Source organism: Fopius arisanus, unplaced genomic scaffold (assembly GCF_000806365.1).
Source record: "Fopius arisanus strain USDA-PBARC FA_bdor unplaced genomic scaffold, ASM80636v1 scaffold00009, whole genome shotgun sequence".
NCBI classification, from domain to species: domain Eukaryota; kingdom Metazoa; phylum Arthropoda; class Insecta; order Hymenoptera; family Braconidae; genus Fopius; species Fopius arisanus.
Window position 1 is genome coordinate 324015 of NW_011887748.1, and position 22497 is coordinate 346511.

A 22497-nucleotide genomic window follows, 5' to 3' on the forward strand; every position below is an offset into this window, starting at 1 on the left:
GGGGGGGCGGCGAGAGGGGGCATGTAGCATATTGGTATGGGGTGTCCGTGGCCTAGGGGTTATTGTAGCTCTATATTATGTCTTCGGTAGTACATACATGGTCACGTGCCTATGCGTGACACGTTCACGCATGGTTGACTCTCCGTATCGCTTCGCATTCATTTCACCTCCTTTTTCCACAGCCCCATCCCCATACGACGGAAGAAGAGAAAAAATCAGAGAGAGAAAGGGCACGGGGATGAGAGACCCGGGGTGAGAGGACCCCCCGGTTATAACAGGGGATTGTATTTCCACTTTGGAAGTCGTCGACGTTGACGTTAGTCTTTCGACGACTTCTGATTTCTCGTTGACCAGTTGGGGGACGAGTTTATCTTAAAAATATCTTTTTTTACTGGGAAATTACGGTCATTTTTAAATCTGCCGCTGTGTGAATTTTTTGGGTTAATTATCAACAATTCAATTTCCAAATTGTAGTTATTAGCAATTTAATGACCAGAATTATTGCTAATTGTCGTGTCTTTTTTATATTTTCAAATTTCGTGGGTTCGATAAAAAAAAATCGACATTCGATATTCAAGAGAATAGAGTTTTTATGTGGAATGATTATTAATTTATCAATGAACAAATTGAATTGAATTTTTAATAGATTGAAAATTCTGAGGAATTGTTTGCATTTTCAAAAATTGACGGGTTTTCAGTGCCTTTGCACGTGATAATTGATAATTACTTTATTATTATTTTAGAATATTACTTAATATTACTTAATATATATATTACTTAATTATTATTTTAGAATATTCAACAATTTAACTAATTCATCAACAAACAATTCTCCGAAAACCTCCAAAAAGCCTTTTTCCTTGAAATTTCAAGTGTAAATTAAAAATAAAAATCATGATCTAATTACAGTAATTCTCGAACTAAACATCCTGAGATCTCAATTTTCAATCCAATCACTCATTATAAATCCAAAAAAATTAATTCTCATTCAATCAAATATAAATTACAATTGCCATTACTTCAATTTTCCATCCGAGCCGCACTCATCTACCCACTTGTTTACCTGCAAAAATGAAATGAACAACATAATTCGAGGCTTCCGCATTTCCAGAAAGCTCTCACCCCTAATGGCATGGGGGTGGGGGGACTACATAAGAAAATATAAATAACTCAGCCAATCTCAGTCTCCCCCATTCGTCATAAACGCACAACCAAGGGTTAACCGACCCCCTCCCCCAAAAAAGGAAAAAAAAACGAAAAAAAAAAACGAAAAAAAAAGGAAAAAAAAGGAAAAAAAAGGGAGAAACAATTTAAATCCCCCGTTAGTTCTGTTTGGATTATTATTCCAAACATTAGTTATATATTAGGGTGGGTGTCAAGGTGAGGTGACTGGAGATTGCAGTGATCGGACTCTCGAGCAAACGTACGTATAAAAGATAGTCACGCGATAATTTGAAACGTCGAGCCACGTAACCTCTCCTGAGGCTTACGGTGTACGTTTGGCACGCGCCACGTCCGAGTGGGTACGTAATTATTATGGCCCCAGTCTGTGCCCAACTTAGTCAAGGAGTACAGGAGTATGTGTGGGGATAAAAAAGGGCTCGTTTCAATAGTCACGCGAGCCACTTTTCTCATTCTTAGTGAGGGTTAATTGCTTTCTCTCCTGACGAATATGCATTGTTGCGTAGAAAAGTGGCTATGAAAAATTATCGGTTGCATGGGGATGTTTTCGTCGTTTGTCATCCACTCATTTGGGTTCAATGAAGGATCGGGTGTTTCTGAATTAAATGTCATCTCTGTTATTTGGGGGTGAATAATTCAATGGCTGCTCTCTATCTAGTGTTTTGGTCGAGGGAAAGTATTTTTTTTCTCATTTGGAAAAAATACAGAGAGGGTAGTAGGAGAGAATCTTTATATTAAATGTTAATATAAAATATTAGGAGTAAACAAATATTGAGAAGTGTATCTAGTTTTTTAAGAGGCTTGGGAATTATTTTTATTTTGTTTTTAGAAAAACTTTTTGATAGCTTTCAGTTTTACATCTGGACTGATAAATATTTATTGAAATTTTAATCATAAAGTTATCTTAATTTTCAATTTCAAGTTTAAATTCAATTTCAATTAAAAATGTCAGTTAAATTTGTTATGTACTTTGGAAATTCAAGAAAATTGGGTTCTTCATGTCGAATGGTAATTTCATTTTCCGTGAAAGCTTAAAATACAATTGTAATAGAAAATGGTTTTCTGTGAGTTTGTAACTTACCGAAAAAAATCAACAATTATTCAGTCAAATAAAATTTTGAAAAATCCAAAATTCCACAATTCTTTAAAAAATTATCTATAAACCAGCATTCGCGCATTATACACTTCAAAATAATCAATAAAAAAATGAAAAACCGCTAAAAACCTAATTTCTCCAAAAAAATAAAAAAAAAACCGTGAAATAGTTCCAGACGAAATAATCCCCCGCCACCCACCGGCAATAACACGTGTGATATTAAATCCTCGCTATTCCTTCACGTTCATTGACTCCCCTAATTTGTTTTTCCACCTCCCCTACCCGACAAATCCTCAAAGGGGATTCCCCCGGGGTCCTTTGCCGCGGTAAAACTAATTTTAAACCGGTCTCCATGATTTACCACAGCATCAACACGTTCATACCTGGCCAATTGGCCCGGGGCAACGCGTGTGCTCAACATCACGTGCTCAAACTTCATCACAAAGTGAGCTTTCCAGTGTTCACGGTAGAGCACACATCGTCCCCTATCTCTTATCGAGAACCACAGAGAGAAATCAAGCATCCATGAATCGAGATACAAAGAGAGAGAAAGAGAGAAAAGTCGTTTTCACGCGTTTATAACAAGCACCCCCGCAGGCAGAAGCTGTGATCTCCGCAATGATTGTCACAGGGTTGGTTGCCAACCTTTCTGCCAACCTTTCTGCCAACCTTCCTAGGATAGCTGAAGAGAATAAGTAGGAGGGATTGAGTGGGAGGATCGCCATGGTGAGGGGAATCAGGGGTGAAAAGAGTGGAAGGAGTGGAAGGAGTGGAAGGAGTGGAAGGAGTGGATGGAGTGGAAGGAGTGGAAGGAGTGGAAAGAGGGGAAGGAGGGGAAGGAGTGGATGGTGGTAGGAGTGAGAGGAAAAGGGGAGGTAAAAGAGGAGAGAATGTCAGGGTGGATAATGGTGGTGGGTGACTCCCGGTTTCCTAACCCTGGGGGGTGTTCGCGACGACAAAGGGGCCGCGGTTCAACGCGCCACAAAGCGCCGGGACGCCCACGCCCTGTGTGTCCCTCAACTTCCAACCGCTCCTCTTTTTCCCTCTTTTTTTCCTCTTTCTCTGTACCATCCTGTGAATTGCATCCTTACACCTCTGTACAGAGGGTATGTGCGACCGTAAAAGAGAACAAGAATGAGATAAAAAGCCCCAGGGTGAGGTGTAAAAAGCACTCGAAACGCTAAACTGCCTGATAAGCCCCGGTGCATTTATTATTTGTGCTGGCATTCGTCTTGTCTACTATTTGCCATTTTTATTTTTTTCTGGTGATAATTATTTCTGGAAAGCAATGCAACTTTCTTTAAATTATTGGCAATGCTGAGGGTGCAGTGTTTCGGGAATTTTTATTTGGAAAATTATAGATGTGGTGTCAATAATTTTTTGTCGTCTGTGGGAAAAACACATTTTTATGGCCAATTACAGGGTTCAATTGGTTTTCACAGCTACTGTGGATAATTTTTCGCATGGTCTTGAAATGGTTTACATTCTTTTATTTGAGACGCGGTTTTAAGAGCCTGGGAATGGCTGTAAAAAAATACATTGCGGGGGTTTGGAAAAATTGTGGCTGACGCATGCACGTCGTGAACTACTTTTTCAACGGCGAGGAACTAGTTTTGTCAATTTTTTACGTAGAATTTTCGATTGATGTTAATATTTTTATTATTCTGGCGAAATATCAATTTGGAAATTCTTAATACTTTATTTTAGATCCTTTGGTATACTCTCACGTGATGCGAGACGCGAATTTACCAGAGAATTTAAATTATCAATCAATTTTGTACACAAAATTATTACATAAATTATATAACACGATAAAATAATCAACGCCGAAAATTAGAAATGATTTTTTTATGGAGAAGCCGACATTTTTTTTCTGGTTGACAAGTTGAAACAAAAAATAGAGAGCATGCAGATTATTTGTTAAATAATTAACAATCTGAAAAATCATGAATTATTCTTGAGGTAATATTAGTCACAAAAAAATGAAAAATGAATGATGCCTCCAATAAAAATAAGAACATTCATCTGAAATAATTCTCTAAAAACTACTAATTTCCCCACGTGATAAATCGCCCTCTAAATTATTCTCCATGCATTCCCCGATAACAAGAATTCAAATAATGATAAGGATTGCTCACCCTGACCAGGAGCAGGGGACGTAGCGTGGCTCCAGCCTCCTTTGTACGAACTGCTGGCATCTAAAAACCAAAAAAAAGCAAACAATTAACCATTAAATAACCATTAAACAATCACGAAATTAAAGTTATTACTCATGGACCCTGATAGCTATCCCGAGGACAATTCTCCCAACGAAACGTCCAATTCCGTGGATTCCCTCAGCGGAAATAAAAAAAATTGGTAACACCGTCGCCAATTTTGCTGGCGGTATGTTTACCGACAGATATATTTTCATTTGGCCTCGGTTATTGGCGCGATTGTGTACATATCGAGGCCTCGAGGGGTCGAGATGGGTTGAGACCATTGACCAAGGGAGTTTGGACACCACCGAGGGGCACACACCTCCATACACTCCCTTCATCGGCAAACAAGTCATCTCATGTGTATCCTTAACGCGAATACCGGCTGCCCTTTTCTATCCCTTTCCACTTTCTCTCAGACTTTTATCGCTGTCCATTAACAGAAGACTCAGATTTCGGTGCTTCCGTTAACGTAACCTGAGTGTCTCCAGGATGTCGAGCTGTTTGAGGGTAATCAATGGCTCTAGGCAATAATAATTCACAAGTGTCTGGATCACAATATCAGTGCATCTCCCTCATGCAATTGATTATCAAAAACCTCAATACGGCATTGACCCATTTATTTTTCCCTCAACTAAATCCGAAATCAGATATTTTGATTAATTACATGAATGCTTCTGATTCCACACCTTTAAAATAATTAATAGTTTAACAAATAAATTTTATGATGTACCGAATCTTTTCAGGGATTTCCACAGAAGACGATTGGTTTCGTGAGGAACGATTCAAGGGATTCTGGAGGACAACCCGGAGTTTCTTATTTAAATTAAACCAATGAAGCTGATGATCGCGTGTAAAAATCTGATGTTAAGATATGAGATGCAGATTTGGGAGGCCCTAAGTGAAATCTGCAGTCTAATAGGAGAAATCAATTTATTTATTCTGAGATCTTTTCTCTTAGATAGCAATTAGAATTTTTAGATTAGAACTATTGAACAAAGTTGAATAGCTAATGAGTAAAGTTCACCCACAAAAGGGAGAAAGGAGAACAGTCATATCTTTCCATTTCTTCCATCTCTTCCATCTACTTCGTAATTTGTTTATATCATGCTAAATAAATAAATAGATAATCAAGTTCGGAGAGTAACCGAGACCCCCGAGGAAGTTGTTTCATGTATAAACTCCTTCACTCTTGATAAACAATATTGAGTATCAAGTTTAAAAGACAATCTTTGCATATTTCAGTTGATAAAATAAACCTACCAGCAAAAAGCATGGACAAGTTGGTAAAAGCTGTTGTCCTAGGTAATTCAGCAGCTGTGCTACTGCTCCCCTTGAGATCCAGCATTTCGCTGGCGGTGGATGACAGCTCCACCGCCTGTAACTGGCCCAAAACGGCCCCTGTCAGTCCACTTTAAATCACCCTGTGATAAATTACACCTCCAATTCCCCAATTGAATCACCAGGTAGCTTATCAGCCACAGCAGCTCCACCACAACTCATAAATAAATGAAAACAATAACTGATTGTTTAATAATTAAAATAACGGGTACAACACTCAGTCTTTGATCACCAGTTGTTGAAGAGAATTTCTGTCATATCGTGGATGTTGTTTAACTTATTGATTTGGATTAACGTAAATTCAAACGAATGGGCTTATCATTAGCACCTTCTCGCGACGTCAGTGTACTCGTTGAGGCGATCATCGTGGTTTACCACGTCGAACGATACTGGGTGGATTGGGTGGGAAGGACCCTGTCCTCTGCTCATTCAGACCCGCCCCCCAATCTACCTCCTGGTATCTAGTGCACGGTTTGAGGGTTGAGAGCTAAATCCTGGGACACCAGCCATCCACTGGGCTGACAGGGGCGGGTCTTGTGGATACCTCTACCAACATCTCCGATATATTCACACATGCGCAATATTGGGAGATGGTGTTAATGAGTGGAGCGCCATCTCCGTTGAGGTGAATATATAGTACTTGGGTATTCGGCTTTTTGAGGGTTGAGAGGGTACAGCTTTTGCCTCGGTTGCTAGGAGCCCAACGACCAAAACCTATCCACCTAGCTAGCCACTGACACGACAGGTGGTGGTTCCAGGCATTTTTTTTTTCCCTTTTTTTCCAATTAATTTTTAAGGTTTTGGAGGCAAGGGGGAGGGGGTAGTACTGAGGGATTTTTGGGGCCTCAAGGAGGTGTGCGACTTCAGAAGAAGAAGAATTGGTCTCGATTATTTTTTTGGGGAGGTTTTTAGGATTCGATGGTTTGTAATTATTCTTTTTATTTGTTGTTTTTTTAATGGTTTAATTGGAATTTTTGTAATTGCAATTTTTTGTGGTTTTAATTGTTAATTTCTTGAAATTTCAGTCAGAAAGTCACTTGTGATTAGTAATTTTTAATTATATGTGTTTTAATGGAGTTTCAATTACTTCAATTCAATTCAAGTTCAATTGTTTATTTGTTTGGAAAATTCAGGGAAATTGGGGTTTTCATGGTGAATCGATTGATTTTTCAATGAAATCTTTAATTTTTAGGGTCATTGTAAAAATTCCACGTCAAACACAATTAAATTCTCAATAAATTGAAAATTCTGGGAAATGAATGGAAACTTCGTATGGACTGAAAAAATAAATAATTATCAGAATGACTTCAAAGAATTAAACTAAACATTAAACTAAACTAAACACTAAACCCTCCCCAAAAATTCCCCGTCACTTTGTTGTTCAAATTTTCAAGTTTTTCCCTCCAGTTTTCAAATCTAAATTTTTCATACTCTAATAAAAATTGACTCAAATCAATGACCGAGGTTTTAAAATTGAATAGATCAAGACTGAAAAAATTCGAAGGCCCTCCCACCATCGAGGTATCTGGGAAAGTAATAGCCGTTCTAATTGCCTGCAAACACTTTCCTCAGGTCTTCCTTCCACAAGTATTTCAAAGAAACCAAGAACATCCCTTCCGGACTGAAACTGACCATCAGACAACCCCAGCCCGAGAAGCCCAACATAAGTCACCATCACAGAGAACCAGTCACAGCACCAGTATAGATTCCACATCCGGACCGATCATCTCAGTTCCAACCCAAAAACGTTCTCCCTTTTCAAAAATGGTTACAGAAAAGGGCACGCGTTTCGACACGCGACCGTACACCCGGCGGCGCATTTAACGCGCGATCGCTTTCGAGTACTCGCGCGTGTGTAGATACTGAAGCGAGGGTTCCCTCCCCTCTCTCAAAAAAATCCCCCCCACCAAAAGAAAATTTGTGTTAATTTTTTTTCGTCCCTGCGCCAACTGGAATGAGACTCGCAATGATTTAATTGTGGAAGAAATGGTAGAGGAAACAAAGGAAGAGGATGATAGAAAAAAAAAAGGGAGAGAAGTGCTCAAAGTGGCTCAATCAAACACTCAATGCTTTCTTTCTCTCTCTGATGCGAGGCACATGCGGCGATGATTCGCACACATTATCTTGAGATACGAGGATTGGGGGGTGGTGGGTGTATGGGTGTACGGGCGAATGGGCGAATGGGCAAGTCGAAGTGCAAGGGTGGGTGAGAGTGAGTATCATTGTACGGTATGAAACATGACAGGACGGTCTATTGTACCGAGAGACGCATTGCCCAACGTTGAGAGTTTTGTTGCAGTATAACCCAACATCCAGAAGCACTGGGGTAACTGAGACAGCTATACTTTTCAAGGGGAACGCATTCGTTGTCGGTGGGTGGGTGGGTGGTAGGTATAAAGCACCCCAAACCACCACCACACACCATCAACGATCTCAATTTCTACCCATCCAATATCCATGAGCTACATAACAAGATAAGAGCTCATACCACTTTGTTAACCCACCCGCGGTATCGGACAAGGGCTCACGATATTTATCGCGTAATCAGATATTTTCGTATTCAATTTTCAACAATATGCTTGATTCGGCTTGAGGGACACTCTGACCAGTGGATTGGTGTTATCTATCAGCTTTTGGTTGGATTAAGACTTTTAGATTATGTTGGAAGGTTTTATATAATATAATAATAATTATATAATACAATAATTATTCATGTAATTAGTGGGGAACTGGGGGAATGACTGATTTTTATTCAAATTCGTAAAAACCTAGAAAATTCCCAAAAATCATATATTGTTTATACCTCAACGCTATGGTAACATAATTCCATTTAATAACTAAAAATTGGAGTTCTAATTTAAAATAAGTAATAACCCAATAATTTTAATAATTTAAACACCACCGAATAATTTCAAATAATCGACCCAATCCATAATTATAAAATCCTAATTGAAGCGAAGAATTAAAAAAATCTCAGAATATCTCATTATTTCTCCATTGCAACAATCTTTATCACAATTTATGAAACTTCCTCTCCTGATATCTCTCCCCGCCCTTTTTATAAATTCCTCTCTCTTCCCTCTTCCTCCGTAAAAAGCAGTTGATTCACCCCAACCCCTCCTTCCTCCATTTCTCTCGAGTTTCGGATAGAAAAAAAATTTACGACTTAAACGAGGTTGGAGTTTATCCAAAAACCGTGCAGTGAACGTACATAAGCCTTTCATGTTATACCATGTAACATCTAGGTGGAAGTGGCCCCAGTGGAAGTGGGACGTTCCCCCGGATTTTATTCCGGACTCTTTGCATAGCATTTTAAAGCGAACACTTGCAAACACGTTCCGGTGACATGTTTACCGGGTGTGCACCCGGCAGTGACACAAAGTACCGAACGACTAATGCTATAAGGAATATACCATTGTTGCCAAACTCTATCGATTCACATCCAAAATCATAACGTCAATCCCGTCCGAGTAATTGTCCTCTCCATGAGGCACCACGAGCGCAACTCCTGGACTAAAAATCCTAGATCCTATCCCGCGGCTTTCGAAAAAAATTCAATTAAAAAAAAAAACATAAACAAAAAGATCCTTCCGCCGATTGACTTTCCTGACATTCTCAGAATTAAAAATATATAATAAATAATCAATTAACCTAAAACCGTCATAAATACACATGAATCATGCATTTATTTTCTGTATTATTCATATATTATTTTTTGTCTACAACTGAATGAACCAATAAATTCAAATGCTTTAAGTAAAAAAGAAGTACGAGTAATTAAATTCATACTATTGTTTCTTTAATTATCCACAGGCCAAGATAGCCTCACGATAAAGGGGGATTATCAACTTGTCTGGCCATCAATTACGTCACGGGAACGCAATAGTTCCTGCAAACAATGCCCACTATAGCCCCCCCCCCTTCCCCCCTTAACCCCCACATTGTAATAACCCCAGAACTAACTTTCCACTCGGTCCATATAATGCCTTTGCCTAATTACTCTCTCAAATTTGCATAGCCTTGAATATTTTCGCCGTCGTAATCTGCCGGGGATGAAGATTTCAGTGGAAGTTGGGGTTTTGAATATTAAATCTGGTGAAGTCTCTCTAGAAATATGAGGAATTGGGGAATAGTTGGGGAATAGTTGGGGAATAGTTGGGGAATAGTTGAGGATTAGTTTTGGATTAATTGGGGATTATTTGATTAGAGTTAATCTGTGGTATTTGTCGGATTTTTAATTAATTTGTTGATTGAAAAAGAATTTTGTTTGGGGATTTTGGGGCAGCAGATAAAAATGCGAAATGTTTGCTATATTCTAGTGGGTTTACACTTGGGGATTGGGGATGTATGATAACGATACGAGTGGGGATGTGGGGGAATAGGAAGACTTGGGAGGTTGATGTTTGCGATACGATGGACATGAGGTTTTTGAAAATCTGGGAATATCTCAGACGTTTTTCGATGATTTATAGTGAATTTGTGATCAGATCGAAAACTATATGGATGACTATTTTAATTGTGATTGAAAAGGAAATTATCAGGACAATTAGACATTTACCAAGGTACCAAAAATAATTGTTTTTAGTAGAAATAGAGGAGGAGGAACAAGTCAGGATGGATTGGGAGGAAGTCAGTCCGAAAATTCCGATTGTAATGGGAAAACTATTCCATTTTTTTTTAATCGAATGCTTTCATTAGCCGACAGTTTATTTCCGGTATACTCACCTCATAAATGATAATAAAGCCCTCAAAGACCAGAAAAAAACGAAAATGGCAAAATAAAATGTCACCTCCCCCCGAGACCTGACCCAGGATTTTTCTCCAAACCCACGGCACGGCAAACAAAATAATTTATCCTACACAACTCCGTGTGTACTTAAAACAAAAGAAAAAAAAAATGTCCTGAAAGCTCAAAAGGACGAGATAAAATAAGGCAGAACGGAAGTGAGATGAAGAGTGAAGAAAAATGAGGCGCGAGCCGGAGTTGAAAAAAAAAAAGAAAGGTTGGAACAGACTTAGGGAAAAAAAAGTGGTGGGCCAACGGAGAAATTGACGAAGAGAAATTAAGAGAAAAGCGAGTTATGGGGTAGAAAGGAGTGTGAGGTGGAAAGAAGGGGTGGTGAGGATGGAATGGGGGGTAGAGAGTAGAGAGTAGAGGCATCCGCGCGCTCATTTCCGTTTTGGGGCTGGCGACGGGGATGACGTGGAAGAGGGAGGTCAGGGGTGTGGTGGAGATACTTTGAGAGGATAGAGATGTGGATGGGGGGGTTGATGTAGAGGTGGAGGATGCTAACTCGCGAGATATTAATTCTGTGTTAGCGCTAGAAGGGGCGAAAACTACGTGTCAAGAGGAGAGTCGGTGGGGAGGGGGAGGAGGGGAAAGGGATGGATAAACGGGGGATGGGGATGAGGGGTCGGGGAATGGGGTTGAGAAACTGTGGGTACATGATGAGAGGGTGAGAAGGAGGCGTTACAAATCAGAGATTAGCCATAGTTAACTCGACTTGCGCAGTCAAACAGTTAATCAATAAATGATTATTTACGTCGGCTAGGAGAATAATCGCTGTGATTCAGCCTTGACATCTGGATTAATGTAGCTTTGACGCTGTCAGTTTTATCGGGACGCTGTTAAAGTCTGGGAATTTGGTGGGGGGAATGTTCAATAAAAATTACGTCGAGGTTCCGGTCGTGAGTGAGAATAAAGGGCTGATGAAAATTATGGAAAGCTGGTTTAAAAATATGCAGCGGATGTTTTGTTGGTGAATTTTTATCGGGGCTTTCTTCTCATTTGTGAGGAAGGGAATTTGACGGGAATTTAAGGAAATTTTTATATCTTTGGGGGTCGATGATTGTTTTATATATTTAGATATTTTTTATTTTTGGTTTAGTTGGAACACAGAGTTCTAGGGTATCTGATATTTGTGAATTTTTCTGAATTCTTTTCATTGTTAATTAATTTTTACGGAATACTTGAGGAACAAATGGCGATGTCTGTGGATTGCCTCGACTTTATTGCAGATTAATGATAAAATTATTAAAAAAATGTGTAAAAGTGCTACATGCTCCTTGAAATTTCAAATCTTACCAGAAATATTTCAGTAAAAAATGAGAAATATTCTAAGCGAAAAATGTCCGGAGATAAATAAACGGAGAATTTAATCCTGCTGATTCTTTTTCCCACGTAATTGTTTTTCCTGCTATGATTTTTCCTCAATTTTTCCCATCGGAATTCTTTACTGAGAAACGAATATCCGATTCCCAATTACATGTTTCCTTGGCCGGAAAGAGGGTTTTCCTCTCCTCATGGTCACACTACACTCAATCCTCCCGGCCTAGTCTAACTCACCTCCATCCTCTTGAGGTCTAGTCTGGGACAATGAGTGAGATAGAGGGAGAAGAATGGTCGAGATGGAGATAGGAAGGAAGCATGTAGGAAGATGGTGGTGGTACTACTGACTGACCATCGGTGGGGTTTTCCATGCCAACGGAAACTGCCAAATAGTAACCAGGAACGTTTTCCACTCCATCTCACTCGGGATACTGAAACCTGAAATAGACCTGATATTGATGCTCATTTCATATCCGAAAAAATTTTTCGATATTGTATTCGGAATTCCTGCTTGATTCGAGGTGGAACTCCTATTTGATTTAAACCGCGATTCCTACTTCATTCAAGTTGAGATTTCTATTTGATTTGAAGAAGAATTCCTACTTGATTCAAATTGAAATTTCTATTTGATTTGAAGAAGAATTCCTACTTGATTCAAATTGAAATTCCTATTTGATTTTAAAGAGAAATCCTACTTGATTCAAGTTGAAATTCCTATTTGATTTAAAGAATTCCTGCTTGATTCAAGTTGAAATTCCTATTTGATTTAAAGAATTCCTGCTTGATTCAAGTTGAAATTCTTATTTGATTTAAAGAACTCCTGCTTGATTCAAGTTGAAATTCCTATTTGATTTAAAGAATTCCTGCCTGATTCAAGTTGAAATTCTTATTTGAGTTAAACAGGAATTCCTACTTGATGAGAGCTAGAATTTATCTCTAATTCAAGTCGGCACTACTACTTGAATCAATTTGGACTTCCCTGTTGATTCAAGTCGAAATATGCACTTGATTCAATCCAGAATCCCCACACAATCTAAATAGACTTGAATTAACCCGAAAATCCGTTCAAGTCAAGCAGACTATCGACTTGATTCAAGTATCGTGATCAAAATCCCTAGCCAATTGTTCCGCTCAACTCAATATCAGTAGAACGTCTTACTCCTCCTAAAATCAAATAAAAACCTTACTGTACCCCATTTTCCATAAAACAATTCGATTCCACAAAATAATCAAAACAATCCGATAACTCGGAAAGATTTTCTCCTACCCTTCCTACTTAAATCATGTCGGAATTCCGTCAGCGGATTGATTTAAGAAACTTTATGAAACTATATCTCCGGATATATCCGGATATTATTCAGATATATCTTCGAATATATAATTTTCCACGCGGGAAGTGTCTACGTTAGTTCTCCACTGGACAAAGAGGACTCGTAAATAGTAAAATTTGGGAATGCAGTGGGGCGGCGGGAGTGGGTGGAAAGGGGTGGAAAGGGGTGGAAAGGGGTGGAATTGGTGGAATTGGTGGAATGGGGCGGAAGAGGGAGAAGGGTGAAAAGGGGGTTGGGGGGGGGGGAGAGGGCGATAGAGGAGGAGGATAGGGTGGTAAGGGGTGGGATTGATGGTTGGGCCGACATTGGGGCTGTGGCAGCAAACTGTGCAACACCGTTGACGGGTTGAACTGTGTGGATGTCGGGGGTAGAATAGAATAGAGGTGTAGAGGTAAAGATTATAGCTAGTATAGCTATAGCTGAATGACTGGTGGCGGAAACGTTGTCATGGCGACACATCGATCAGCCGCGGTACCCCGCCACGCACCAGTCTTCCACCGAGAGAGTCAACACACAACTGAATACCGAAACATCACTATCTACCCTCCTTTTCACGCACAACAACCCAAATCCACTCGACATGGAGAGACTCACCTTCAGTACTCACTCGCTCAACAAAAACATAAGTTGGGTATTATGAGCAGTGGTGAAATTTGAGACAGCATTTTCAATTGACCACTCTCATTGGATTCAGTTCTCATGGCAATTTCAATATTCGAGTTTTTCTTTTATGGGAATTTTTAAGTTTGTCATGCGGAGATTTGTATTCAGGTCGTTCGTGGTTGGAGAAATTCGGGATTATGATTTATTGGGGAAATCATCTTGTCAGGAATTGAAATCATGTGGATTCCTCATATTTTTCTGTTCTAATTATCCGGAATTAATTGAATGCTTGATTTTTCTATTCAATTATGTGAAAACTATGAAAAATCATGAATTTTCTTGAATTCTATCTAGGACTTGAATTCCCATTTCCATTTTTCAAGACAATTCCCCTCATATTTTCCATAAAATAAAAAAAAATACACCATAATTGATTATTCAATAAACAATCCCTCAATAAATCATTTAGTAGTCAACCTAATTTTCCATTCTCATATTTTGCTTCCGAATGTTTCCCTAAACCGAGTGAATCGAATGCAAAACTGAATTAAAAAGAAATTAATGTAAATAATTTCACCGCGCCCTTATAGATGAAAGACGAAATTTCGAAAGAATTCGGATTGTTATTCCGAGTTCTCAAAAAGATTCCTCTTTTTTCCACAATTGCATAAATTTTCCACCCTCCGTATTTCCATATTTCACAGTAGTTCCATCCCTCTCCCACTCGAGGGACAGATGGCGCACCACTGGTAGTCGTCGTTTTTTGGCTTTTTCTCTCCTATCACCCTCTCTCTCCATCCCCCGATAGTACCCTCTCACCCTCCACTACCCACTCCACGATAATGATGGCAATCAGCCCCTCAGAAAGGATTTCAGGAAATTCTCTCGCCTTTTTGTCGGCAGCAGCGGACGCCACAAACACCGGGTCCCTCCTCTCTCCGCTCCTACAACCTCTCCATTCTGTCTTGTACACGAAGTATACCTATAGGATTGAGGGTGGATGAGGAGGACGGAGGTTGGAGCTTTTCAATGACTAGCCCTCTCCATTCTTCTTTTTTATTCTACCATTTTTTATTTTTTTTTTACTCTCTTTTAGGTGCACTCTTTGGGTTCCTCGGACTCTTCAAAGACTACGGAATATCCAATGGTCCAGAGATTGTGACTTTTGTAGAATTTTTAAAGCATCGAAATTTACCCCAGCGATTATAGTAATCCTCCAATAATTTTCTCCCCTCAATCTCCGATATTCAAGAAAAATTACCACTGATATGTCATTTGGGATGCAACTTTAATATTCAATTCGATGTGAATGACTGAGTGAAGGGAATTAATCGATAATCATTGGGATAACGTAATTATCACTGCAATTACGGTAAGTCCTCTAATATCTGTTTAGATTCGATGATTAATTCCTCTACATCTCCTCCGAAATTGAATCCTCACGTTGTGGTGTCTCTTACAACGTCCGACCGACAATTAATTTCCTGCACTTTGAGTTCCATTCTCCTCAAACATAATTCCGTACGTAATCCAGTGAAATCCCTTCTGAATACTGATACAATTGTTCCTTTGACATCTGACGTGTGTTATCCCAACTACATACATCACGAGAAAAAGCCTTGGGTCAGTTTGTATGATCTGTTGCTTCACGGATGATCGAATACTATCGGCAATTGTCCGAGATTACGAATTCTCATTCCTACCTCCAAGATTCGCATACCTATTGTGATTACATATTGTGCTATTTTTTCGGGATCGATTTTTTGCCGATTTCTCGGAATCGAAGGTAAATCATGATTTTTTCATGGATACCTTTTTTGTAGATCTCTTTTTTTTCTATAAAAAATGTTCTTAGACAAAATTCGGTATGTTGCGTCGCCCGGACAGAAATATTTAGTAAAAATTACGGAACTTTCAGTTCACTTACCGATTACGGAGTCGATTCGAAAAATTTAATTGACGTTATCGTAATTTTTCACCGATAATTCAGATAAAAATTACGGAACACCGCAGAAAAATTCCGTAACTTTACATAAAAATTACGTAACACTTCCGTAAAATTTCCGACAACTCCATTTCGCTCCAGAATTACGAGAAATACACGTAATTTTTATTAATTTTTTTCTCTTTTCTGTGTATGTACGAAAAATCCCTAAAATTAGTAATTTACCTTCTGAATATTAATCACTGAAAAATCAGGAATAAATTTCTCCCTAAAACCCGTCATCCTAACGACACGATAAAAGACCCTTCGATCAACCAATACGATCTGTTGCTTCACGTCTGATCGAATAACACTGACGATTGTCCGAGAATACAAATTCTCATCACTAGTCCCAAGAGTCTCATATCATGCTACCACCATTACTCAGTGTTGTACATGTGCTCACTCCCCTTTCGAAGTCACTTCTTCATTGACGCAACATTGGGCACACACGCGATAACGCACGATTAACCGGGTAATGACTTTCCCCTGGGGCTTCTACGACTCCCTTATTTCGACAATCATCGATTATAACTGAAGGAGCGTGGCGCTTACATTTAAAAAAAAATCTTTTTGTTGGGCCAATAGAAGAGGGAAGTTCGCAAGACATTTTTTCGACTAGTCACCGGAGATTTAGGAATTAATCGTCAGGGTAACGAGGTTACTCCGCTATTTATCCTGTCACTATTAGAAATCGTTGTGATTGTTTGGCATTTTGAGGAGAAAAAAATCTAATCTAATAATAAAAGGAATTAAATCAGTAATTTGAGATTTTTTTTCATTCGGTGGTTATTATGACCGTTATTTGTACATGGAGGGAACATTTCATAAAAATTATGTAAATGTTCTGTAATCTGCGACTCAAAATTGTATTTAGTTAAAATTATGGAACAGTCACGCACTTTTTCCGTAATTTTTATGGAATATTGTTTTGGAATTCATAAACGTCACATAAACCGAAAAAACAAGAAATTTCTAATAATATTGAATTAACGGGAAATTCATGTCCATTTTACTGGTGATAAATCAGGAAATTCTATTGAAATATTCGGGGAATTTTCAATTCGAGAGTAAAAATTAAATAAATTAAATAAATTCAATTACGCTAAACAAATTCAGTTGAGATTAATAAATGTTACAAATTCTTACCCATCCCCATTTTAATTCTTGTCTCAAATTCGTTTGGCATAACTAAATTTTTCGGTTAGTTTAGACCAAAAATAATTGAAAACTGAAAATTTAGATTGTGGTGTAACCGAAAATCACAGTTGCTTCGATTTTTGGTTTTATTTAGCGAACGTGCATTGATGCAATGATCAGAACTATAGTCGCCATCTATTCCCCAATTGTCCAAGTACCGAAGTTCCGAAGGGGTTGCAACCCCCTTTTACTCTCAGAGTTTATTGATCGTTCGCGTTCTGCAGTCGGGAAAATCCTCCGAAAATTCTTCCTAACCGATGAATGCTAAATTAAGGAATGAAAAAATACCGGAATTTCCACGGTATGAAAAATCATAACTTTCCTCCAATTTCCTATTACGGAGAATTCCAATCCCATTTTGAGAAATTAATTACAAAAATTGTAATTTTTCCGAAACGGACAGCATTTTTTCGAGTCTAGTTTTTCGTCGATTCCTCGAAATTGAAGGAAGATAGCGATATTTCCAGAAATACATTTTTTGTAGTTCTCATTTTTTCCTACAAAAGATGTAAGCACTAAAAAATCGCTATGTTTCTTCAATTCCGAGATATCGGCTAAAAACCGGCCCCGAAAATTGCACTTATCTAGAAGAGAATCGCGGAACGTGAAGCGATTTCAATTGTCAATAGCATGGGATTGGTAGAGTGGAAATAAACAATTTTCCATTCATTTTGAAGTTCTGTTCTTAAGCTTTAAAACGAAATAAAAATCATTGAATTTCCATCGTCAGTTCTCGAGTTATACTAGTTTAACACTTCTCTACTGATTTTTCAATGGCGAAAGTAGATAAGGCCCGATATTGTCAGACGGCGGTTGATTCTTCTGGGTTGTGAAATGCGTAATAATTGAGCAGGAGTGTGCGTATCGAATCGGCCGTTGACAAGGGACAGGAGAGCTGATAGAATAGCAGATAGAGAAAAGGGATAGAGAGGGAGAGACGAGTCCAGGGGATGAGAAGCACGCGCCGGAACCGGAACTGAGAGTCGTGTGTCCCTGCCGTTCCCGACCGGAACTATCATGATTAGTCACGGGGCTTGCAATGAGCTGCGCTCCTCTGAGTGCTCAACTTAAAGCTGAAACTATTGTTACTTCATGGTCTGTGTAATGTCGGGAGGGGTTGTGTATCGATGTCGAATAGATAACGATAACTGAAGAACGCTATATGCACTATTAAAAAATTTTCCAAAGCCCTTATCCAACTTTTAATTGAAGCCAATATGAATTGTTTATAATCGATTTATTCAATTGGATATTATAAACGAGATAATAATTTTAGAAATATAGATTTCTTTATTTTCAATTAAACTTTCAATTAACGTTTATCATTTTCATAAAGATAAAATGCAGAAAAAAGAAGTCGTATTAAGCTTTAATTAAAAACGATCTTTATAATAATAATTGATAATTAACAATTATTAACAATAGTCTTCAACTATAAATTATTATTATAAAAACCATGAAGTCATGAATTTACTCACATATTCGGTAAAAAAAAAATCATGAAATTGAATTTTTCATTTAAAAAATTCGTCCATTGCACCAATAACTCCATAACATTCTTTATTCCATTTAAAAAAAAGATACAATAATCCCTAAATCTTACTCCCCTTCTTTAATTTCTCAATTAGAACTTTCCCCAATATTCCGTGCCGCATATTCCGCTTGATTTTTTTCATATAATTTTTTACGCAAAAGTCGAATGGAAAAGAGGAATCGAATAATAATGATAGTAGGGACGAAATATCTGAGAATATCTATCCACGTCTCTCGGTTTTCAAGCGTGAGCAATGGGCGGGGGTTGGGGGATGGGGGTTAGGGGGTGTTCCGGTGCGTTTACCACGATCTTCAGGGGTTGCTGGTACATGAACGGAAGTAAGGGGGCGCGCGAGAAGGTTCGACGGTCCACGAGAGAATAAAATAAAAGAATCCTCGCCACCCTAGAGTCTAGGGTTTCATAACGGCTGTACCGACACGCGCGTACCCCCATGACCACCCCCATCATCCGAGGTTAACCGATACCGGCAATTATCAACGCGTCATGCTCACCAGGATCCTTTTACTCTAATTACGTCATCAACTTTTCACTTTTTTATGGACACCGAGGAAAATTTATCGGTTTTTTCTCTTCTCCGCGGCTGCGGGGATTTATTTTTAAAATGGGGAAAGGTGAAATGTTTTCGAAAATCGAGATCACGAGGTTTTCTGGAAAAATTCATAAGATCTAAATAACCCTTTCACGTAATCTCATTGAAATCACATGATTTTATGTAGAAAATTTGGAAATGGAGGAAAATTTTCCTAGTCATCGGTCCTTTTCCCTAAAATCGAATTTTCCCCAGAAAATTCTTAAAATCTTACTAGTCTTTTATGTAATCTATCCAAGACTAAAGGAATTGATATAAAAACCGCCCAAAGAAAAAACAAATTTTTCCCTTCGAAAATGGAAAATGATTTTTTTCAAAAATTAAACTTTTCCACCAACCGACGATTGATTTCATATACATACAATATATATTCGCGTAAATAACGACAATAAAATCCTTGGAGACGGAAAAAAGATATAATAAAAAGACAAAAAAGAAAAAAACATTTTTTTTTCAACCGTAATCGATAATAATACTGGCAATTCCAAAATTCTCACTGCAAAATCCGTGTGCAATAAATGAATCTAATTTTTTCTGGTGTTCTCAACCAAAGAATCAAACATAAAAAATAAAAATATTCATTCTCATTTGTTTATGCAACTCATGACCTGACCCGTAACACGTAATAGTCAATTACGCTTCACCAAAGATCAATTACCAGCGTAAACATTCTCCTCATACGAGATGTGTACGCATGTACAAGGGCTACAGTTGAGTGCATGCGTTCCACATTATCGAGTGGAGCAATAAACCCGAGAGTAAACCCTAATTACGTAATCTAGAGGGATTTTTCTTCAATTAAATTCATGTAAAGTTTAATGCTCTACATGAATGATGATAAATTATTGCAGGAAATTCCCTCGCAATCCGCCATTGCTTTACATTAAAATCAGAGCAATTAAAACATTAATTATCCAATCCCCAAAATCAATGTACAAATTAAATGAGCGGAAATTTTTATTATTTGCTTTCTTCCCGCTTCCACCGCACGAGAAAAATTTATTTAAAAAATTATTCTAATGAATCGTAATTGTGGACCAAGTGGAGGTTCATGAATTTTCATTAGAAATTGCGGGAGCAAATGGAATTTGTTGTTCAGGGAAAATTATCTTGTGCACAATTTTTACTGAAGATTATGGAAATTCGAGTGAGATCTCCTGGTGGAAAATTTTGAACTTCCATTTAGGTGGGAATACTGTGTGTTAGGGTAATTTTTTAAATAAATTCCTCTCTGTACTTTCACGGAGGACCGAGGAAAAACCTTAAGTGAGGAAAAACTTTGGTGAGGTCTGGGCAATGAAACTCTGTGAATTAGAGCGGTGAAAAAACTTTTGGTCTCATGCCATCCCATCACTCTAATGTTACCAACAACCGTCGGTAGAAAAAGAGGAATTATTTCCGTCGATTGTTTAAATTACAGGTTTTCCCATTTTTTTTATTAAAAGGAAAAAATAAAAACGCTCAATTACCTTTTGAAAATTATTGAAACTTTCAGGGACTTCGCGTAAAAAATATCATTATGAGAAACTATTTTTCCTCGCAAGATCCGATAAACGGCGATTCAACTCTCTCTTCTACTTTCCAACGAATTTATGTCTCGTTCCACCGATTAATAATTCAAAGAATCAGAGAACTTGGATTTATAACAATAATCATAATTCATAATCACATAATCATAAAAAATGAAATGAAAATAATAATTTCATTTTCACTCGTAGCGTAGTATACCATTCTAAAAAAATACTTCAATCAAGTATATACATTACACTTGAAATAAATCTATGAAAACATTTTATCCTTCATTCAAAAATATTTAACATTGTTATTAAAACCGTTGAATCAAGTTTTTTATTGATATCCATCGAAAATCGAATATTCTAAACTGAATAAAAATAAAATCTACTCAAACAAAAAATAAAGTGATATATTATTAACTAATAAAGTAATTAAGTCTTTTAGTCTTTAGTCATTCAGTACTTAAGTAATTAAGTAAATCTAATATAATTGATTAAAGTATTTATTTTTCCGTAGTATGTCATGACTTCTGAATTGAAATTTTGAAAATTGAAATGATCACCCTAGATTTTAAGACGCAGAAACATCGGTAGGACGAGTACATGATAGTACAAGATAGTGAGTTGAGATGTTGAAACTGGGGGTATGAAATAGGTGGGGTGAGGGGTTGTAGCTGTAGGTTGTAGCTGGGGAAGATCCGGGATCCCAGAGGGTAGTTCCGTGGGGCGGGCTCGGTTGTCATGGATACCCGACTGGCTAACCCCCGTAACCACTCCTCCCCTGTCTCTCTCTTCTCGTATCATCCCTCTGGGCAAAACGGCCGCCATCATCGAACCACCATCTTGCCATAATCGCCACGGAGGCTGCACCAAAATTCACCGATATCTACATGACAACCGAGTGTATTACGCTTATCCGATTATTGTTATAGCACCTGAAGATAGATCGAGATAATGTTACATACTGAATATGTAACGTGGAATATGTATATATAATGTGACGGTTATATCGAGGCATGAACTATATCTCTCGTCATTAACTGATTATTGGCAAGGCAATAATCCGCTTTCAAATTTATCGGTTATTTGATTAATTCAGGTGATAAGAGTTCAATATTTATATGGAGGGAAATATGCACGAAAAATTACTGGTCTTGTATTAGTAAACGCGGGATATGGCACTGCCCTGATTAAAAATCATGTATAATTCATGAAAAATCATTGCAGTTCTCCGGAATATTTACTGCGCAGGGCAACAAAATTTACGGGACTGATCCTCAATTTTTTCCGGAGTTCATTCGATGTTCTAAAATTTACTGCTAAAAATCTGAAATATTCGTACTAGTCATTCACTTTTTACTGTGGATTTTTTTACTGGATTAATTACCAGGATTTTTAATATTTCCGTTTATTTATGTCGTCATGTAGATTGGACAATCGATTTGTCATTGAATTTTTAAAGAAATTGACTGATTAATTGACAGCGATTTTTTGACAGGAATTTCAGATCCTTTTTGATTATTTTTACGCGAATTCCGGAAGAGTCATGCGGGGAAAGGAATTTTCATCGAATAAATATTCTTTTTTCTTCATATTTTACTCTACTATTATCTCCTACGTCATTTTATACTGAATTGACAAAATAATACAAAATAATCCGTAAAATGAAACCCAAATGTCTCCATCGCAATTTATAATAATTTATAACTTGATTCCTTAATTAAAAAAATTCACGTGACGTTTTGCGATGATACCTTTATCAGAGAAATTCAAGATGATATAGTACATATAATAT

General features: G+C 37.8%; 1 protein-coding gene across 3 annotated transcripts in view; it reads right to left on the reverse strand.

The window, feature by feature from the left end:
* Ets65A (DNA-binding protein D-ETS-3) overlaps positions 1–22497 on the reverse strand; it is a 39820-nt gene that overhangs the window by 10702 nt on the left and 6621 nt on the right. For 2 of the 3 annotated variants that reach the window (XM_011316785.1, XM_011316784.1), the window contains exon 3: positions 4417–4476. In XM_011316785.1, coding sequence (XP_011315087.1) covers positions 4417–4476 — 60 coding nt within the window. Of the gene's footprint in view, positions 1–4416; positions 4477–5739; positions 6179–22497 lie in introns of those variants that run through there. The other variant, XM_011316786.1, reaches the window with a different exon arrangement.